The 23,776-nt window shown below is 34.7% G+C and overlaps 1 protein-coding gene across 1 annotated transcript in view; it reads right to left on the bottom strand.

The window, feature by feature from the left end:
* Positions 1–8,638: 8,638 nt before the first annotated feature.
* The window catches only part of LOC129509737 (uncharacterized), a 152,984-nt gene continuing 137,846 nt past the window's right edge, over positions 8,639–23,776 (bottom strand). The window contains exons 3-4 of the mRNA XM_055325575.1: positions 9,838–10,377; positions 8,639–8,853 (exon numbers count right to left, since the gene is read on the bottom strand). Coding sequence (XP_055181550.1) covers positions 8,639–8,853; positions 9,838–10,377 — 755 coding nt within the window. The remainder of the gene's footprint in view (positions 8,854–9,837; positions 10,378–23,776) is intronic.

Here is a 23,776-nt window from a genome sequence, read left to right on the forward strand (position 1 = left end):
TGTACAAATTTCTTAATAGCAAAAAAAAATTTCTTAATAGCATTGCACCAAATTTATGTATGATTAAGGTAGAAATGACACATTACAATACTGAAGACTTCAGTAGAAACATGGCATGTTTCTCTATTCAATCGGAGTTTCTACTCATTAGGAAAGTTTTATATTTCCCTTTATATGGGTATTATACATTCTGATTAGTTCTATTCCAATTTATTTTATAATTTTGCTACTATTATGGATGACAACTTTCTCTTTTATTTTAAATTGGTTTTTGCTGATGCATAATAAACCTATTAATTTTTATGTTAATATTGTATCTGCTCATATTGTTAAATTCTCGTATTTTAATGTTTCTCAATCGATTTTATTGTATTTTCTAGATCGATTATCGTATTTTCTGCATATAATAAAAGACTATGTTTATATACAATCTAGTGTTTATACTTTGTTTCTCTTCTGAACTATTTTTTTACAGGAAATCTAGTGGCTTTTTGTTATTGAACAGTGCTAATGGGGGCAGTCATCCTGCTATGTTAACTTAGATTGCCTCTAACATATGTACATATTATATATGTATTTTCTACGGAGTATGAGTTTTGCTAAAAATCTCTCTTCTCTTTCTCAAGTAAATACAAACACACATCAGATGGATGTGGAATTTTGACAAATATATTTGGATTTTCATTTGAGATTAATACATATTCCCTTTAATATATTTATGATATTTATATTTAAATAATCTTCTATATTATTTTTAATGTTGAGTCTTTTTGCTATTACAAGGCATGAGTGGGAAACTCACTTGGCTCTAATACATTATTGTGTTGGTACATCAATATACTTAGTTCAATAATGTTTTATTTAAGATGTACACTTCCACATGGATATATGAGATTGACTTTGGTGCTGGATTTATTTTGTTGTTTGTTTGCTTGTTTGATTTAAAGTTAACCAACGTGTTTTCTTTTATTTTTGTATTTTATGCTGCCCTTTATGTTTTAATAGTGTGGGTATTAGTTTTATTAAGTACACTGAATAGCTTTCAAACTATTTTGTGATCTAGAATATTTTATTCAATTTGGAATTTATCTGTTCACAATATTTAGACACTAAGCTCTTTTCAAACCATTTGGGACTGGTGTTTAATGTAAGTATAAACCTGTGACTTCCTTCTTATATTGCTATGACTTCTTCAATTTTGAGGGGCAAATGTTTAGAATTTCTATAAACAAAGAATATTTTCCATTATTTGTAAAATAAGAATATATTAGAGTCAAGATTGGAACAGTAATAGCTTGTGTTTTTTTTTTCTAATTTGAGACTTTTTATTAACCCCATTGTGTGGATTTTCAAACTTGAATCCAACCAAAATTGGGTGTAAGGAGAGATATAAGGGAGAAAAGCTTTAATTTGGTGAGGCTAGACTTTTGAATATCTCTAAATTATGGCTATTTGCTAATACTTGAGAAGATCCAAACATAAACTATGGCGTCTGCGCATAATTTTATCTAATCTGGAGGTAGGAAAGAGTGATCCAAGGAAGCAAATTTGAAGGAAGTGTAAATAAAAACACATAAACAAAGTTGCTTTCTGCTCACTCCAGACTCCAGCTTGCTCCATAAACCAGTTCCACTAGTGAGCAGTATTACTAAAATCTTCAGGATACAACTTCTTTTATCACAGTAAAGAAATCTTTATAAATTATTATGAAGTTCATTTTATCTCCCCATTGCCTAGCCCTTCCCTCTTTAAGAACAATACCATTGCCTCACCATCATATCACTATTAAAGTATTTTTTCCTAAAACAAAGGAAACTTTCAAAATTAATTCAAACCTCTGTCTCTAATGAAACAGATAGTTATTTCTGATTGACACTTGAAGTCTAAAAATGGCTGCTATTCTCACCCTGAGCTCAATTTTATTCTTCAACAATTCAGAAAATACAATCACCCTGCAGTTATATTTCCAGTGTTTAGTGCTACCACCTGCTATATGGTAGGTACTCAATAATATTTAGCATATGTCTCATACACACACATACACAATGGTACACACACAAGATGTTAATGATCTATATTAACTTTTTCAGATCTCATATGCTGTTATGTCCTGTCATATCTAAGTTATAGACTAAAACTGTCTCCAATCTAAACATCCTACCCTAATTCAAACAATCTGTAAGCAGAGAACTCCCAAGTGAGCTATCTTAATTTTATTATCCATTCTTCTCAGAGAAGTAGATAATTTGGATATCTTTTCTACTTACTATCTTTGCTATACTGATTTGCAAACACTAAATGTAGCTAAACTGGGGGGAAAAACAGTTATGCAGAAGTACTGAGACACAGTATTTATTATTTTAAATAATAGAGATGAAACTTTAATACGTTATTTTCCCCCTTTAGAAACTTAGCACCTTTTTGTACATGAGAACATGAGGAAATTAGGGCAATTCAGCAACTTGGTAAGAAATATTTGTGGATTCTTGTATGACTTTATTAAAGTTCTTTTTTTAATGATTTTTTAAAATATATGTATTTATTTATTTATGAGAGAAATAGAGGAAAATACAGGCTCCCTCTGGGGAGCCTAATGCGGGACTCTATCCCAGGATCATGACCTGAGCCATAGACAGATGCTCAACCACTGAGTCATCCAGGTGCCCCTGACTTTACTAAAGTTCTACTACTAGGAACAAAACACCCAATGTGCACTAATATATTTAACTGTATTTTTTATAAATTGATTCTTTAGTCTCTACACCATATTTGACAACTCTATGGTCCTAAGGGCAACAATGACTGCTTTACATTTCAGTACACTGAATTTCTTATATTGTAGTGTTTATGGAGAACGAAAAGTAGAGGCATCCCTAGTTTTTTATACTGCTGTTGCCAGGCTTTGTCTATGTTGCTAATAAAGCTAATAGAATTCTGATGGAAGCAATAATCTCTAAAGGCATGTTTGGCATAAGGTAAAAACACTAACATAGACTCAAATTCTGAGGCATATGAATTCCACAGAAAGGATTTGAAAAATATTGAGCTACACAACTTCAAAGTCATCACCACTACCTCAGTGTGAGAAAAATGAATTGTTTCTGAATTTACAAGGGAAATCCTTTTACCAGGTCCTACTTACTCTCAAAAGCTATGTCTTCACTGTCCAGAACAAAGTGAAGAATAAAGTACTAACAATGAAACAAACAAACAAATAAACCTTGAACTGACTCTCAGTTGTCTTGAGTTTTGAAGGGAAACATGACTCCAAATGAAAACGAGCAGGCGATCTGAGATGGATAAGGATGTAGAACCTAAAAACAGCCTGGTTTCCTTTTGATTCTGGTATAATAAAGGACAGACATGCTTACCAAGGATATATTTCCAAACAAATGTTAAATTTATTTAAAAAATAAAAATAAGGGAATTTATTTAGGGGCAGAATTCAGGAGATTTCTTTTTTATGAAAAAAACGTAGTAAAAATCTCTAGTATATATGTTGTTAATGACCAAGAGAGGACTTTTATGCAGAAAAGGAGCATTATTACATAAAACCTATCCTTAAATTAAATTTTGTATGGAGACTTCTATATCCTCCAATATATCCTATGTGGTAAACTGTCTTTTATCTCAATACTAATATTATCAACCTGATCATATTCAGAAATAAATTATAGAGGCACAAAAGGATGTATTAGTTCCTATAAATTGCTTCAACTTAAAAAAAAATCACAGATGATGTCCTTTTCCTGGAACATAAAACACATTTTGAAAATTAGTTAAAATAAAGCTAGAACTAAGTTGACATTCAAAGCAAAGACATTATAATATGAATTCTGGTGACCTAAGTCTCTGTCCCTCTTCCTCTCTGTCTTTCTCTCTCTTGCACATACTTCACTAGTGGACTAAATAAAGAGATATTAATAATGTTCTCCTAACACAAGAGATAAAGTTGAAGTCGTTTGTTTTTTAATAATTTTTATTTTGTGTGACTACTTAAATCCAAGTAATTTTAAGGATATGCTATTTTGCAAATGAATGATAATTCATCTTCTAAAAACTTTCATCAGATCTATGAATTTAGGGATTGGATGTTCACTGAATACTAATCCCAGCCTTGCTGGTGATTTATGGTGTGAAACTGGGCAAACTGCCTCACATCTCAGTTTTCTCATCTACTAAAAGGAGACAATAAAGCACTTCTCCTGAAAGAATTGGGTGTGGTTCAACTAATCAAATATGTTAAAGTATTAGGTAAATACATTTTAATAAATCATGTCCATGAAAGAAAGCTATGGTTCTGGTTCAGATTTAAAAGAATGCAAGTGAGTTTTTTTAAAGCTTGCTCTTAAAAAAAAAATCAACATTTTGTTCATTTGGGATTCATCAAAAACGTACGCTTAGTAAGGTCTTAAAACACAAGCTGCTAAACCCACACAATTATGGTGAACTGATCTTTCACAAGCTGGGGGAGCAAGAATACACAAAGAAAAAGGATAGTCCCTTCAATAAATGGTATTAGGAAAATTGGATACTTATATGCCAAAGAATGAAACTGGACCTTGATTTATGCCAAACACAAAAATCAACTCAAAGAGGATTTAACAACTTAAATATATGACCTGCAGCTGTAAAGCTCCTAGAAGAAAACATAGGTAAAAACCTTCTTGGTCATGACAATGATTTCTTGTATATCAAAGCAAAAATAGACAAATAGGACTATACCAAACTAAAGTGCTTCTATACAGCAAAGCAAACTGTCAATAGAGTGTAAAGCTAACATTTGGAATAAGAGAAAATACTTGAAAATGATATATCTAAAAAGGGTTTAATAACCACATGAAAAAATGTTCAACATCATTAATCATCAGGGATATACAAATCAAAACCACAATGAGGTATCTTCTTATACCTACCAGAAAGACTAACATAAAAAAGACAGGAAATATAGTGAGGATGTGGCAAAAAAGGAGCCCTTCCTTATGTATTGTTGGTGACAATATAAACTTGAAGAGCTATCATGGAAAACAGTATGGAGGTTTCTCCAAAAATTAAAAAACAGAAATATAATATGATCTAATAATTCTAATATGTATTTATCCAAAGAAAATGAAAACACTAACTTGAAAATATATATGCATGTCTGTATTTATTACACCATTATTAACAATAGCCAAGATGTGAAGCAACCTAAGTGTCCATTGATCAGATGAATGGATAAAGAAGGGGCATATCTATACCCTATGGAATATTACGCAGCCATAAAAAGAACAAGATCTTATATTTGTGATAATATGGATGGACCTAGAAGAAATTATGCTGGGTGAAATAAGTCAGACTTAAAAAGACAAATAACATATGATTTCATATACATGAAATCTAAAAACCAAAATAAATGAATAAAGAAAGAAAGAAAAAGCAGAATCAGACCTATGAATACAGAGAACAAACTGGTAGTTAACGGAGGCGGGTGGCTGGAAGGACTCAGCAAAATGGGTGAAGGGAAGTGGTAGATATAGGCTTCCAGTTATGGAATGAGAAAATAGTTGGAATACAAGTTACAGCATAAGGAATATAGTAAATGACACTGTAATGGCGTTGTATAATGACAGATGGTAGCTACACTTGTGGTGAGCATAGTATAGAGAAGTTAAATCACTATGCTGTACATCTGATAAAACTAGAGTCCAAAAGAATTTTTAATTATATAAACAGGACCAGAGATAGAGGGTGTAAAGAGGGAAAAGATAGGAATAAATAAATTCAGGAGATGGAGAAATATGGACTAGTTCTAAGCATAACCACTGTAATTTATTAAATTTCAGTTATAGGGATTTCAAAAATCTTAGCTGATTCCCAAACACTACAGTCATTTAAATCTTATGTTTTAAGTGCTAAATAAAAATTATCTTAAAAAGGCTTAATATTCAAAATATATAAGGAAATCCTAGAACTCAATAGCAAAAACATAAAAACTTAAAGAATGGACAAAGTATCTAAATACTTATTTCTCCAAAGAAGACATACAAATGGGCAACAAGTAAGATGTTCAATTTCACTAGGCATTAGGAAAATACACAACAAAACCACGGTGAGATATAGTTGACCTAATAGTCATTAGGATGACTATTATCAAAAACACAGGAGATAACAAATGCTATCAAGGATATACAGAAAAAGAAATTCTTGATGGGAATATAAATTGATACAGCAACTATGGAAAACTAACACAGTCGAAGTTTGAGGTTCCTCAAAATATTAAAAATAGAGTATCACATAATCCAACAACCCCACTTCTGCATATTTATCCAAAAGAACTGATATCAGGATCTCAGAATTGACATCAGGATCTCAGTGATACTAACATTTGCATGTTCATTGCAGCCTTACCCGCAACAGCCAACATTTTGGGGAAAAAAACCTCAAATACCCATCAACAGATGAATGTACAAAGAAAATGTGGTATACACATACAACAGGATATTATTCAGCTTTTAAAAGAAGGAAATTTTGCCATTTGCTATCATGTGGATGAACCTAGAGGACATTACGCTAAGTGAAGTGAGACAGACATAAAAGAACAAATACTGCATGATCCCTCATAGAAACAGAATCCAGGGGTGGTTACCAGGACTCAGAGGAGGAAGAATTGGGGAGATAGTGGTTAAAAGGTATATAGTTTTAGTTATACAAGATAAATAAGTCCTAGAACTCTGCTGTACAGCATCGTGCATAGAGATAACAATACTGTATACCGCAGTCTTTGTTAAGAGAGAGATCTTTTGCTAAAGATCACACACACACACAAAAGGAGAGGAAACTTTTGTTTTATTTTTAAAGATTTTTTTAATTTATTTGAGAGAGAGAACGAGCAGGGGTCAGGGAAAGGGAGAGGAAGAGAAAGTCTCAAGCAGACTCTCACTAAGCATAGAGCTTGACATGGGGCTTGATCCCAGGACCCTGAGATTATGACCTGAGCCAAAATTAAAAGTCAGGTGTTAGCCAACTGAGTCACCTGGGTATTTCTGGAGGAGAAACTTTTAGCTGGAATGGCTGAGTTTATAGCATTGCTTATGGTAATTGTTTCACTGGTATATACTTATCTTCAGTAAGTGTACATTAAACATGGATAACTTTTTTGTATATCAGTCATGGCTTAATAATAAACAAAAGGACACAAGCTACACATTTGTCCCCCCCCCCGCCCCGTAGATATATCCATACACATATCTATGCTTGTTTGTTGAATGCCAAGCTGAGAGCTGTTATTGACACAGGATGGTTAAACTTTAGTGCAGGATGCCAAGTAATTAGATAAGTGATATTAGACCATCATTTATAGACCTGTGCAGTCATGAATGACACTGTCAGCTGAAACAAGGACAAATGACTGAAAACCAGCAGTTCATAGAAGCCCCTGAACAGCACAGCACCTGCAAAAGTTAACATAAACACCAGTCCAGCACAAAATTCCAATAGAATTTTGAAACAATTACTGGCTGTTTCTTTCTAGCAGCAGTCAGTACTAATAAGACAATTCCTGAGCCAAGTCAATAAACTCACAGAAAATGTTATTTTCCCATATGTGCCCTTTCAGGGAAGAAAATTACAGTAATAGTTATCTTTATCAGAGCAGTGCAAACATGTCCTATCAGAGAAAATGCTATCACTTAACAATGGCTTAAACTGTTCATTCAAGTAACAAGCATAATTTTCTAATTCATCGTTGAGAGTCTATGATTTTTCCTATTTTAATTTTAATTAAATGTTTTAAATAACTGAATATTTATATCTCTAATTTAAAAAATCTTGAAACACTCTGTGATCCAGACAAATGATTTGTCTTCTTTAACTTGTCTTTGCTTCATATGTAAATAAGAAATGTCTATATACTTAAGACACATCAAATTCGATTTTAAAAGGTTCTAAAAAGCACATTTCAATGAATTTTTCTATTTTAAAATAATTTTGTAGCATAAATGTTTTCTCAAGTTAAAAACACAATTTGGGAAATAATGCTTTTGGGCACATGTAAAATAAATTTTAATGTGTTCCCATTTGGCATGGTTAATTTCAAATAAAAATCAGTAAAATTAAGGTTTAGATAAACCGAAAATGTATTACCTGTATAAAATAGTTTATACAGTTTATTTAGAAAATGCAATACAATTCAAGTTATAAAATGATTTGTGGCATCAGTATATAAAATAATATTGGCCAAACATATGTGCTTGTCTTTTCATACAAATAATTACACTAGAGGTATACAAATTGTGGTAATTATTTTATATAATATAGTTTGTCAACACCGCCTAGCAAACCACTGCAAATCATAATAGCTTAAATCCAGAAGATTCATTATTGCCCATGAGACTAGAGGTCAGGGGACACCTGGGTGGCTCAGCAGTTGAGCATCTGCCTTCGGCTCAGGGTTCCGGGATCGAGTCCTACATCAAACTCCCCTCGAGGAGCCTGCCTCTTCTTCTGCCTGTGCCTCTATCTCTCTGTGTCTCTCATGAATAAATAAATAAAATCTTAAAAAAAAAAAAAACAGAAAAGAAAGAGAAAAGAGGTCAGCTTCGTGGTTCTGTTTATCTGCTCCAGGTATGGCTGATCTCAGTTGGTTTTGCTCAAGCATCTATCTGCAATCAGCCAGTGGGTCAGATGGGGTTGGCTGGTCTAGCGTGGCCTCATGTGTATAATTGAATGGCTCCATTTCACGTGATATTCCTTCTTCCAGGGGGGGCTTGGCCAGACTAATTTTCATGTAAAGGAATGAGTCTGAGAGTGAACCAAAGCACAATGTTTCAAGACCTAGTCCCAGACCTGGTGCACCATCTCCTCTGTCATGTTCTAGTGGTCAAAGTAAGTTATAAGTCAGTTAAATTTGGAGTGGGAGAAGAAACTCCACTTCTTGATGGAAAAACCTATAAAGTCACATGGCAAGAATCACATATATAGGATAAGGGAAGGAATTGAGGCCATTTTGATAATCATTTGATCACAATGTCTAAATTTCAAATAAGGGAACTGCAAGAAATACAGAAATTTGAAAATTGTCAATAGTAGAATTTTTCAACTACAATCTAAGTGTTCTGGTTTTAAGTCTAAAAATATTACATATCTGGTAAGATTGTTCAATATGTCCTCAAAAATACTTTAAACAAAATCTAATATCAATTGTCAAAACAGGAAAAAAAATAAGATCCTATATTAAATTATTGTTAGCACCACAGTGTGAGATAAGATTTTTAAAAAGAAACAAACAAGCAACTACATCAGAATATTTACCATATGGGTTGCTAGAAGAGTGGGAAGTGTACCCAACAAAAGGACTCTGGTACAAACAATCTCAGTATCAGCAGTGTCCTACTGCTAGAATACAATTATAATAATTTTTACTTCATTAATCTGCAAACCTAATTATTTTCACAAAATATCCCAGCAGTTTCAAACTACTTCTTGTAAATATTTATATCTTAAAGTAATAGTTTGTTTTTCCTTGCAACTTCATTACTCCCATAAAGTATACATTAAGTGGGGAAAAAAGTGTAAAATAAATTTAATAAAATCTAATTGGGTCTATCAAGTGAAAACAAATTATATCTCAGAGTAAATCTAGCTACTTATATAGTCAAAATCGACAAGATGGGATGGTCTCTACTACTTGACTGGAAATCACACATCCTGCAGAAAACCCAGGCATATTTCAACTAGAAGTAGTAGTGAGTCATGAGGTTTTTTTTTTTTTTTTTTTTTTGAGGGGAAAAAAAGCCTTTATTGATAAATAGTTTACAATGAAATAAATAGAGTGACAGTTTGTTGGGGAATAAAAACTCAGGCAGGACCTCAGTGTGTCCACCCCAGCTCTAGCTCTCAGTCTCTGCCTTCCTACTGGCCAGTTTGGATGAGGAGGCCTTGGTGGGCATACCAGCCCTCCTAGGGCCCCTGGGGGCCTCTGTCTTCCTGGCCAGGTATTCAGGCAGCGTCTTAGACCTGCCACCATTCGGAGGAGCAGCAACTTTGGCTTTAGGTCCCTCCTTGGCCACATGGGCAACGACTTCTTTAGGGACATGGTTTTCCTTCTTGGCTGGAGAAGCAGCACCATTCTTGCCCTTGTGGATGGTACATTTTGAATTCCGACTCCCAGCTTTTGTTTTCCTGTGGGTCTCACCACCTTGGCCTTCCTCCTGCCTTTGACCTTTGACTTCCCACTGGGCCCCGTGGCCCTGGGAAGGGCCCGCGTGGCCTTGTCTGGCTGTTGGGAGACCTTCCTGGCCTCACTCACTCTTGCCTCTTGGTTTTTGGTCTGGCTGCCTTTCTTGGGAGCCTTCTTCTTGGCTGTACCTGGTTTGGGAGGAGCAGTCCTTGCCTCTCCTAGGAAGGAAGGTAAACTAGGATATAGAACGTTATTTTGCAGAGGTTTGGCATTAACACACGCATTCCAGAAGCTGTAAAGTTAAGTGACACAATATGTTGGTTACCTACTACTGTGTTACAAAGCACTCATATGTTTACTTACTTAAAATAGCTATCGATTTGGCCTGCAATTCCGTGGTTTAGGAATTTAGCCTAAACTCAGGAGGGATGTTCTCCTGCTAAGAGTGGGATCCCTTACGATTGCAGTTAGCTAAGGGTTGCCTGTGAGTCGTCTTTTGCTATCTTGGCTGGGCTCTCTCACATGTATATGGAACCTCAGCTAGAGCTTCTGGGTAATAACTCTGGTTATGTTATCTTTCTTCCTTCAATTCTCTAGTTTGGGCTTATTCAGATGAAAGGCAGGCGTGCAAAAAACCCAAGTATAAATCCATGTGGTCTTATAAGGTCTGTGCTTGGAATCGAGACTCATAATTACTAACTCAATGGATTGGGCAAAGTCACAAAGCCAGGTGAAAGGGGTAGAAAAATACAGTCTACTTGAGAAGAGTTGTAAGCACATTACAAAATGCACTGATACAAATAGAGAAAGGTTTGTGGCCAGTTTTGCAAACAATCCTCTACAAAACAATAGTTCACATTTTCTGAGAGGATGATGAGATGGTAGATAGAGGCCAGACATCCTTCTAAGCACCTTTCAATACAAAGGACAGTCCTTCACAACAAAATAATTATCCAACCCAAAATATCAATAGTCAGAGGTTGAGAAACACTGATAGAGGGAGCATAACTCCAAATTATTCTGTTCTGGATATATAATAGATTCTATAATAAAACCTAAGAATGCATTACTTTAGGTAATTTATTTTTGGTACTCATAGACTTGAATAGCGTGTACATACTGCATTACTCTGTTTCATTGATTTAATTGTTCTGGTACTACATTATAAACCTATTTTCATTTCTTACAATTCCTTTCCAGATTTTCTTATAGGTAGGCATATTTTGATTGATTGACAATAAATTAATTCTGCATTTGTTGTTCTTTTCCCAAAATGATAATACTAAAAGGTTTCCAGGTTGCTATATAATCTTCAAAATTAAAATAGGCCTTAATAATATTCATAATATTTCCAATTTATTCCAATGATTCTAGATACTTAGTTAACTTGATCGTTCAAATAATAAGTTTATACACAAGCAAATTTACATATATAATTACGTTAATTTTTTTTGCTTAGTAAATTATATGTGGATTGTAAGTTAAAGCATAAAGAGCTTTATGATGCTTGAGTGACATTGTCAATTTGATTTCTATTGAATTAAAGACCTCACCTCCATTAACATGTATATATTTTATTATTTTTTAATATTTTATGTATTTATTCATGAGACACAGAGAGGCAGAGACACAGGCAGAGGGAGAAGCAGGCTCCATGCAGGGAGCCCGACATGGGACTCCATCCCGGGACTCCAGGGTCACGCTTTGGGCCAAAGGCAGGCACTAAACCACTGAGCCACCCAGGGATCCCCCTGTATATATATTTTATTCCAAGATTTATAGCATCGATTATTAATATATTTTTAATTTTCCCTAACCTGCAATGCAAAAATCTATCATGTGGTTGCTTAATTTGCAAGTCTCTAACCTTTAGTAAATTTAAATATATTTTCTTATATCTCTTTATAGCTAAGAGACTTTGGCAAATTACTTAATCTTGATGAGCCCATCAAATATAGATAAAAAGAATACTGGGATCCCTGGGTGGCGCAGCGGTTTGGCGCCTGCCTTTGGCCCAGGGCGCGATCCTGGAGACCCGGGATCGAATCCCACATCAGCCTCCCGGTGCAAGGAGCCTGCTTCTCCCTCTGCCTGTGTCTCTGCCTCTCCCTCTCTCTCTGTGACTATCATAAATAAATAAAAAAATTAAAAAAAAATTAAAAAAAAAAAGAATACATACTTCAGAGTATACCAGAAAGCGTATGTAGAGCACTTAGTTCAGTGCCTGAAAAATAGTGTTCAATAAATGTTGACTTTCAGTGTTTAAGTTAATAATATTTTAAAATAATTCTCTCTTGTGTATTTTTTCCTTGGTCTTTATCCATTTGTCTATAGAGGGCATAATATTCTTTCATCAATCTGTATGAATATGTCAATAAATTTAAGATATTAATTCATTTTTCATAATTACTCTAAAATACTATTTTCTCACATTTCTTTCTGTACATGAAATCTTCTGGAAAGTATAATCACGTTATTTCCATCAATGTTCTACAAAGCAGGTGTCACAGGGTAAAGTACACACGACTATAATGAAATGGTAATTTTAAAAATGCTTATGTTCATGGGACGCCTGGGTGACTCAGCAGTTTAGCACCTGCCTTTGGCCCAGGGTGTGATCCTGGGGTCCTGGGGATCGAATCCCACATTGGGCTCCCTGCATGGAGCCTGTTTCTCTCTTTCTCTCTGCCTGTCTCTCTCTCTCTCTCTCTCTCTCTCTCTCTCTCTCTCTCTCTCGAACAAATAAATAAAATATTTAAATAAATAAATAAATAAATAAATAAATAAATAAATAAATAATGCTTATGTTCCATAACGGAATCTCCAGAATTTCATCTTAATATATGGTCTTGTCTTACTCACTACTTCTATCAATGGCATAGATACCATACTGATTAACTTTGTGCTTGACACGAAACTAAGAAGTAGATCTAATTTAGACATTAGGTTTTGGATACAAAATGATCTTGACAAGCTGAAATGATACGCCAAATAAAATTCAATTCAACAAAGACTTACTGAATGTCAGGAATGTGCAAGATATTGTGTTTACTATAGAAAGCTATTTATACTGAACTCTAAGTCAGTTACACGTTGTGAAGCAAGAATACTATTCATATTTATATGAGTACCAAACATAAATTAATTACCTTAAAGTAACATTCTTTCAGGCTGTATTAAACAAACTATATTTACCTGGAGCAGAATAATCCAGAGTCCCATTCTCTACCTCAGGGTTTCTCAACCTTGAAGCTACTGACAACTTGGAGTGAATAATTCTTTGAGTGCCTTCACTGTACAGTATAAGATTTTAGCTGCATCTCTGTCTTCTAGAAACCAGTATCATCCCTCAGTGTGTGAACCTAAAATCTCTCCACACATTGCCAGATGTCCCCTGAAGAGTTAAATGACTCTGAGAACCACTGGCATATAAGTTCATCCGCCCACTTTGATACCTGTCTTAAAAACAGACATTAACAGATTAGGTAAGAATCAAAATGGCAGAGGACCTCATACACATGTCAAAACAGGAATGTCTTTTCATTGCTGCTCTCTTAATGGGTTTGTCCAGAAAGCAAAAGCTTCCCACATTGCTTACAATTTTTTAACACTTCTTGTATGAAACTACTATCCACCAGGTAGTTCATCCACATTCACCGTCTGTGTTCCTACTATGCCAGGCACAGGGCATATGGGGCTGCACACAGGAGCTTCTGTGCCTCAAGGGCATTAGATTCTAACAATTACTTGTAAATACATATCTAATCAACTTCAATTGTGCATAGTGCTCTTGATGGGAAGCATCCTGTACTATGAGAAGATATAATAAAATACTTTAGCCTAAACTGTGGATTTGGGGGAGGATTTCTAGAGAGAAAATAATGTTCAATTTGAGACTCGAAAGAATAGTCAAGTTTGAAGTCATGGAGTTAGGGACAGGACCATTCCAAGCAGAGAAAAACCCACATGTGACAATCCAAGATGGACCTCAGAAAAACCCAAGTGGCTCAAATACAGTGAGAGAGGCAAAGAGTAGGGCAAGGGGACTGCAGATCACACTGGATGTTTTGAGGGCATGTTGGGATTTCAGAGTATGAAACAATTAAAAAACATTAAAGGGTTGTAAGGAGAGAAGAGGCATGGTCGTATTTAGTTTTTCAAACAAAGACCCAGGCCGCTGTATTTTGTGAAGCCCTGGAAGGTAACTAAGAACCATGGGTGGAAAAAGAACCAGTTTCCAGCTCTCCTAAATCTTAAGTTGTTGTCACCCTGTACTTGCTAGAGTGATCAGCATACCCAGACCAAAATTCCTATATGCAGCACTTATTGATGATGTAAGTGGTTTTGAAAATGGTCAATGTTTTAAGAAGCCTTTGTGTCCTCAAGAAAAATGTTCGTTCTGACTTTCGAATGTTCTGGGGTTGTTTTTTTTCTTTATGATCATTAACCTTGTAAGAGGTTGTAAAGCCAACACTGATCTATTGTAATGGTGTTGAAATTGGTCATTCTATTCTAAAAGAATATCTGACATCATTGCTTAAAAATACCTTTCTTTGCTTAAGTTATTCTTATGCACACATTAAAATCAAAAGGGACTTTGGTTTTAAGTCCACAGAATTTTATCCATGTATAATTGCACCTGATTATGCTTTTGTCAATACAAATTTGAGAGCAAATAAGTAAACATTCAGCAATATGTGTAAATCTCCTTCCATTTCTCCTTGCTACTATGAATTAATTAAATAACAAATTTTCACACATGATTTATATATAATTTTCTGTGTTCTAGTTGAGCAAAAATTTCCCACTTTCTTTGATTCAGAATATAAAACCAAATGAATACTGCCACAAACCTCTCTAGTAAAGTTCACTCAACTTTAAATCACATTCATCTTTAAATCATAATTCATCTTTGCACAATGGCAGCATCAGGATTCCCGGGCTTAGTGTCAATCACATCTATTCCTGTTTAGAATAATCATAATTCCCCTAAAATGAAATGTTTAAACAGAGCTTTATAATCTACTATCTCACCAAAAATGCAGATGCCTTCACTAATTAGAATCATATAGGTAAATGGCAGACTACTCATTTACTTTTGAACTTTTATTTTGCTATTGGGAAGAGATCTAGGGTTTTGGCATCAAGGACAGGAGAGAGTAAATCCCCCAGTCTTACCACTTATGAATCACAGAATGGGCAAATGATCCTCAGTTTCTCACCTTTAAAATAGTCATCTTTGAATATAAAGAGTTCTCATGAGGAAGGAAAGGTTAACAAAGTGCATTTATTACACAATCAAAATTAATTTTGTTTCTCTTATAGATGGAAATTTTATTTGTAGCATCATTAGCAGTTGGCTAGCCAAACGTCTTGTCACTTATGGAATAAAATCTAAGAAGATGGAAACATGTCATTTTGAAAACTAAAAGGTACCATCTATTATATTATAATCCAACTTACTCCAATCTTTTTGTTTCCATCAATCCAGGAATAAAATACTATAGTGACATGATAGATACTTAGAGGCAAATTGTACCCACACTGTGAAGCAGTGAAAAGTTTTTCTGATATCATATCCCATTTTGAGATATATGCCCCCATCCAACCAGGAACACCATCTACACCCCTGCATTGTCACTCAGGTAATCCTGCTGGTTTCTCATACATTTCCCTCTGAATCTGTTTTTGGATCTTCATCACTTTCACCGTGACTAGGTGTCTAAACTCCTGAGGTTGCTTTACCTCTCTTCTCTGCCCCCTCAACTGGCATTCCACAAGGTAACAGCAGGTCAGCTTTGGGGGAATATAGACATACATTTCACCATTATGCTACCTAAGGACCATTATTTCTCCTATACTCCCAGCCTGCCACATGGAAGCAAAGGAGGTTTGACTACCACAGAAAAATCCTCAGGCAAAGAAAAGTGGATACTGGCAATTGGAAATTAAGTGAAAGTGTAAAAGGTCAAATGATTTGGGCCAGGTACCAAAAGAAATAGAAAAAAAGTTTCATGATATATTACAAATGCATGCAAACACACACACACACACACACACTCCCTCACACACACGTGTATACATAATATAGGGTATATGCTAGAACCTTCCATTTCTTTACATAGCAAATGAGGCAGAATTACTCCATATATAAAAAATACAGTACTGAGGAATTCAGAATTTCAGTTAAACTATTTTAACAAATGTTTTCTTTATGTTCAACTTTGCCCCCTTTCATACTTGGTTTTTATAATACAAACGTAGATGTTTTAAGGTGATTAGAATGTATACCAATCCGATCCTGAATATGCTGAAGACATTTAGATTATGCAAATGTTCTCAATATTGGTAAAGTTTAGGTCACATGATTTAATGAATTCTCATTTTGTAAACTGATTCAAAAGCTCCAGGCCAAGAAGAAAATTTCCATGGAAAGTACAAGAAGAATTTAATGAAGCAAAACAGGTAATTGCTCTAATAAAGACAAGAGAAAGGGCCTCTAAGCTCCCCGATATGATTGAACACACAGTGATATGCAACATGATTTAATTAATATTTGCTTTGGATTGAGGCAGAATCAATGATTAGATTCAACACAATAAATTTCATAATGTTTAAATTTTCTTAAATTTCTAATACATCATAATTTGGCTAAGCCATTGATGATGTTAACATTTAACCACATTTAAAGATATGTTGATTTTAAATCAATAGTGATTAGTAGCAATATATTTACTAAATTTGGGAAATAAATAATTTTTATGCATTTTAAAAGAACTAATTAGAGAACCTACAAGGGGGACGCCTGCGTGGCTCAGCGGTTGAGCGCCTGCCTTCCACCCATGGCGTGATCCTGAGATCCGGGATCGAGTCCTGCGTCTGGCTTCCTGCATGGAGCCTGCTTCACTCCCTCTGCCTGTGTCTCTGCCTCTCTCTCTTTCTCTGTGTCTCCCATGAATAAATAAATAAATCTTTAAAAAAATAAAAATAAAACCTACAAGGTAGCCCTTTTCATATTTAGTTTGTTCAAATGAAAACTGCCTACATTTTCTTTTCAACATACAGTAGTATAACAACCTACTCTTACGCCTTTTTATAGAAAAAAATAATCCAAGATGGCAGTTTTTCTTTTGTCATTGTATCTAATTGTATTAATCTGGATTTCTTTTAAAATATTCCATAATTTAGACATTACATTTACAATTAATGACAAATTTACAAATCAATTACAAGCACACTAATAAGTAGAATTTATGAACTATATGTTCACACGCACCTATTTCCATTAAAAAGTTACATACATTAATTCATTTCTTTGCTGCTTATATAACAAGATTTGCTTTGGGGTCACTAATATTTTAATGATCATAATTTTCAGGAAGCTGCACATCCTTTCTCTTTTTTTGTTTAGCAAAGTTATTCTCATTTTTATGACCATTATAATATTTTTATATGCAAGAATTCATATTATAAATTATATACACTTTTAGAATGCCTGGCATAAAACTTAATTTCAGCTGATAAGCATATTACAGATAATGTAGAAGAAAAATTAATCATTCTAAACAGTAGCTCATAATAGATAGTTCATGTTACAGTGACTCAGAAATATCAGTAAACAAAAAGCATTTTTTATTAAATAAACTAATAAAATTAACAGAGGAGGAGTTACAATGACAGAGCAGTAGGGGGACCCTAAGCTTGCCTCCTCCCTGGATTACAGCTAGATCAACATCCAACTATTTTGAACAACTAGGAATATGATCTGAGGATTATGAAAACAATCTGCACAGTTGGAGGGAGAGAAGGCAGCAGATTGGAGGCTCAGAGCTGTGAATTGGAGAGGAGAACCGAGGAACCACATGGGGAAGTGCCTTTTTTGTGGAGCAAGGTCAGGGAGAGGGAGAGAGCAGAAGAGAATGCAATAGATGAGGATTAACCAGTTGCAGTCAGGAGAGCCCCTGGGTCACAGTGGAAGAGTTGGCTCCCCTTCCCGGAGTACATTTGGAAGAGCCTATTTTGCATCTTCAAGGACAAGAGACCAGCTAGGAGCCATTGAGCAGCACTCAGCAGCAGGGACAGAGGTGTGCACAAAGGGCAGATAACCTTGTACCAGCTTTCATGTGAGCCACAATAGGCTTAAACCACCCTGTGCACACTGAGCGGCTCCTTTTCTGGGACACAGGTGAGCAGAGTGCAGACAGCAGAATGCAGGTAACCTGGTTGCTGCTTTTCTCTGTCAGCGACAATAGATTCAAGGCTCTGTGCAACTGTTTTTCTGAGACAGGATAGTGTTGGGCACGACGTAAGATTCTTTCCCAGGGCAGGGGAGTGGGTCCACACCTTGGAAGCCCTTTAAGAAACTTAAAGTTTTGAATCCCAGCCACCAGCCAGATAGAAAATACAGATCTGTGGTGCCTACAGCCTGGGAACAGATAAGTTAAGAGCAGGGATCTGATGAAAGGCTGGGGATTGTTCACTTTTCAGTCAGGGCCTCCTGAACAGTGGTGGCCAGGAGGTTCCCTCCTCAGAGAAAAGAGGACAGCCTAAAGTCATCTTCCTCCACCACCACCCTCCCCCTACCCCTCCCACCAACGCAGTAGGACTTCGGAGAAAAACACAGCACCTCCAGTGGAGGCTGGAGTCCCTTACACTAACCAACCCCCCAACTCTGTACCGGGCAAGGGCTTCTTTATAAGGATAAGATTGGGTGTCAGCCAGTGTAGCTGAAGTCTCCCTCAGAAGACCAATACAGGCTTCCTGCACGTACCAAGTCTACTGATTAAAGAGTGTTTCACAGCGTCAGCTTCTAGTGGAAATAGGACCAGGTTGGCTTTCTCTTTTTTTTTTTTTTCTGAATTTTAAAATTTCCTAATTATTTATTTATTTTATTTCTTATTATTTTTTATATTATGAGATATATTATACATAATATAATATTATATCATAATATTATATATTATATGTATAATATATAATATCATAATATAAAAAATAAATAATAAGAAATAAAATATATTTTATTTTATAATATAATAATATATTATAATATATAATTATATATAGTTATATGTTATATATAATTATAATAATATGATATATAATATTATAATATTATATATATTATATAAATATATAATAAATATATATATTCCCTTTTTTCTTTATCTTTATATGTTTTTTGGTATCAGGCTTATAATTTTTTGTTCATTTATTGGTTTGTCTGTTTCCTTCTCTTATTTTTTGGATCAGGCTTCTTTTTTCTTCTTTGCTTACTATCTTCCCTTCTATTTTCCTTATTCTTTCTAATTGGGCTTATAGTTTTTTGTTTTTCTGTTTGAATTTTTGTTCCTTTTGTCTTGGATGAAGCTTTCTTTTCTCTCTCTCTCTCTCTCTCTCTCTCTCTCTCTCTCTCTCTCTCTCCCAGGCTTATCTTAACAAACAAATCAAAACATGCCTCGTTAAAGTTCCAAACACTCCCCACTACAAGCAAAGAGGTACTCCATAGAGGACGAATTAGCGGAAAAGAGCAGCCAAAATGAGATAACAGAGTGTACACAGCATATTCCAGAAATACTTCCTGAAATTTTTATTATTGCTGTTGTTGTTGTTATTGATTTTTTTGTTTCATTTTGTTTTTTATTTTTCAATCTTGTTTTCTGGGCAAAATGACGAGAAGGAAAAATTCACCCCAAAGAAAGAACAAGAAGCAATACTCAAAGACAGTGATTTAACCAGTACAGATATAAGTAAGCTGTCTAAAACAGAATTTAAAATGACTATAAATGATTATATATGATTATAAATTTAAAACAATTATACTAGTTGGGCTTCAAAAAAGCATAGAAGACACTCTACAGTATCCATTATGTAGAGGTAATAGAACTAAAATCTAGTCAGGCCGAAATTAAAAATGCTATAACTGAAATGCAGTCCCAAGTGGAGGCCACAAAACAAGGATGAATGAAGCAGAAAAGTGAATTAGTAATATAAAAGATAAAATTATGGAAACTAATGAAGCTGAAAAGAAAAGGAAAAGAAATGAAAATAGACTTTGGAAACTCAGAGATTCCAGAAAGCAAAACAATATCCTTATTATAGGAACCCTAGAAGAAGTGCAGGAGCAAATGACAGAAGGTTTATTTGAACAAATTATAGCTGAGAACTTCCCTAATCTGGGGAAGGAAACAGATATTCAAGTCCAAGAGGCACAGAGAACTCCCTTCAAAACAAAAATAGGTAGACATCATGACATATTATGGTGAAACTTGCAAATTACAAAGATAAAAAGAAAATCCTGAAAGCAGCTCAGGACAAGAGGTCCTTAACCTACAAGGGTAGACACATAAAGCTGTCAGCAGACCAGTCCACAGAGACCTGGCAGGCTGGAAAGGATTGGCGTAATATATTCAGCATGGTAATTGGGGGGAAAATATGCTGCAAGAGAACTTTATTGAGAAAAACTGTTATTTAGAATAGAAGAAGAAATGTAGAGTTTCCAAGACAAACAAAAACTAAAGGAAGTTGTGAACACTAAGGTAGCCCTGCAAGAAATATTAAAGGGGACCCTTTGAGTATAGAGACCAAAAGTAAAAAAGACCAGAAAGAAATAGAGTCAAACTACAGAACAGTGACTTTACAAGTAATACAATGACACTAAATTGATATCTTTCAATAATCACTCTGTAAATGGAATCAATGTTTTAATCAAAGACACAGAGCATCATAATGGATAAAAAAAAAAGACCCATGAATATGCTACTTACAAGAGACTCACTTTAGATCCATAGTCATCTCCAGATTGAAAGTGAAGGGGTGGAGAAAATGTATCATGTTTATGGACATCAAAAGAAAGCTGGAGTAGCTAAAAAGAAAGCTGGAGTAGCTATTTTTATATAAGACACACTAGATTTTAAACCAAAGACTCTAATAAGAGATGAAGAAAGACACTAACTCATAAAAAGAGGGTCTACCCAACAAGAATATTTACAATTGTAAATATTTATGCCTCTAACTTGGGAGCAGCCAAATATATAAATCAATTAATAACAAAATTTTAAAAATTCATTGATAATAATATAATAAGAGTAGGGGACTTTAACTTCCCACTCCAAGAAACAGACAGATAATCTAAGCAGAAGATCAAAAGGAAACAAGGGCTTTGAATGAAACACTGGACTAGATGAACTTAACAGATATATTCAGAGCATTTTAACCTAGCTCAGCACAATAGACTTTTTTTTTGAGTGCACATAGAACATTCTCTAGAAGAGATCACATACTAAACTGTTACAAAAAATAGAAATGGAAGGACAACTTCCAAACTCATCCTATGACACCAGCATTACCTTGGTCCCAAAACAAAAGACCTCACTGAAAAGGAGATTTTCGGAGCAATATCCCTGATGAACATGGATGCAAAAATTTTCACCAAGATACTAGCTAATAGGATCCAACAGTACAAGGATTATTCACCATGATGAAGTGGGATTTATTCCTGGGCTGCAAGGGTAGTTCAACATCTGCAAATCAATCAACGTGATACACCACGTTAATAAAAGAAGGGATAAGAGCTATATAATCTCCTCAATAGATGCAAAAGTTGACTTGAGTTGTTGACCTCGGCCACAGCAACTTCTTACTCGACACATCTCCAGAGGCAAAGGAAACAAAAGCAAAAATGGACTATTGGGACTTCATCGGATAAAAAGCTTTTGAACAGCAAAGTAAACAGTCAGCAAAACCAAAAGACAACCTACAGAATGGGAGAAGATATTCACAAATGATATATCAGATAAAGGGAAAATGTCCAAAATCTTTAAAAATCTTATCAAACTCAATACCCAAAAACAAATCCAATCAAGAAATGGGCAGAAGACATGAACAGACATTTCTCCAAACAAGACATACAAATGGCTAGCAGACACATGTAAAAATGCTCAACACCACTGGGCATCAGGGAAATGCAAATGAAAACTACAACGAGATAACACCTCATACTGGTCAGAATGGCTAAAATTAACAACTCAGGAAACAATAGATGTTGGCAAGGATGTGGAGAAAGGAGAATCCTCTTGCACTGTTGGTAGGAATACAAACTGGTGCAGTCATTATGGGAAACAGTATGGAAGTTCCTCAAAAAGTAAAAATAGAACCACTCTATGAAGCAGCAATTGCACTACGAGGTATTTATCCAAAGGATATAAAAATAGTGCTTCAAAGGGACACCTGCACCCCAATGTTTATAGCAGCAATGTTCACAATAGCCAAACTATGGAAAGAGCCCAGATGTCCATCGACAGATGAATGGATAAAGAAGATGCATGTGTACACACACACACGCACACACACACACACACAGGACTAATACTGAGCCATCAAAAATAATGAAATCTTGCCATTTGAAATGATGTGGATGGAACTAAAGAGTTTAGCTAAGCGAAATAAGTCAGTCAGAGAAAGAGAAATACCATATGATTTCAATGATATATGGAATTTAAGAAACAAAACAAATGAACACGGGGGAAGGGAAGGAAAATACAATAAGATAAAACAGGAGGAAAACCATTAGAGATTCTCATTTACAGAAAACAAACTAAGAGTTGCTAGTGGGGAGGTGGGTGGGGGATGCACATTAAGGAGGGCACTTGATGTAATGATGCACTGGGCATTATATGCAACTTATGAATCACTAAACTCTACCCCCTGAAGCTAATAATACAGTGTATGTTAATAAACTGAGTTTAATAAAAAAATAAATGATACACACTTTACAAGCCTGATCAAGAAAAAAAAATAATAGACACTTTACAAGCCTGATCAAGAAAAAAATATTTTTCACAAATTAAAAATAAAATGAGTAATATGAATGGTTTTAAGCCAATAATTGTGGAAAAGACCCTGTCAAAAATAACTTAGCCGCAACTTTAAGAAGAATTGAAACTGTCAAAATTTTAACATGTATCTTTCAAAATATAAAATAAACTTCTTTATTCTCTGAATTCAATGTTCCAGGATGAACATTCTTTACAAGTCTGATTTTCTCATGCTGTTTATGAGTGAGCCAAGTGTTGAGAAGGCTAGAAGATACTTTCACAAAATAGTTTTATTAGTTTTGATTCTACATGGCCCCTGTCTAACAGAAAAAATAAATTTTCCTTTTAAAAAAGGCTCAGGAGGAGGTGGAAAATAGGACTTTAAAAGGTTGGTACCATAACTTTTCTGCCACCTCCCAATTTGAAAGGAAACAACCTCTTAAGTGATATTAAATGGATGGAATGAATAAATAAATAAATAAATAAATAAATAAATAAATAAATAAATAAATCATAGGTAATAAAAATGTATAATAATCAAACCCTTACAATGACTATTATTGAATCTCAGATACAATTTGAGTAATTCTGAATAAATGTTTCCTGACTACTTGCAGGGCATATCCCATTCCCCAAAAGAAACAGTATAGATATACCGAATAAGTGATGATATGCAAGATATGTGTGCAATTTTTAAAAATATCTCCTTGGGATAGCAGAGAAACTTTGCAGAGGTGCTATCCTACTGAAGTCTAACAAAGTGGAGACAGGAGAGCAGAAAGCTGAGGGATGAGCATGAGCA

The sequence above is a fragment of the Nyctereutes procyonoides genome, unplaced genomic scaffold (genome assembly GCF_905146905.1).
Source record: "Nyctereutes procyonoides isolate TBG_1078 unplaced genomic scaffold, NYPRO_anot_genome, whole genome shotgun sequence".
In the NCBI taxonomy this organism is placed as follows: Eukaryota; Metazoa; Chordata; class Mammalia; order Carnivora; family Canidae; genus Nyctereutes; species Nyctereutes procyonoides.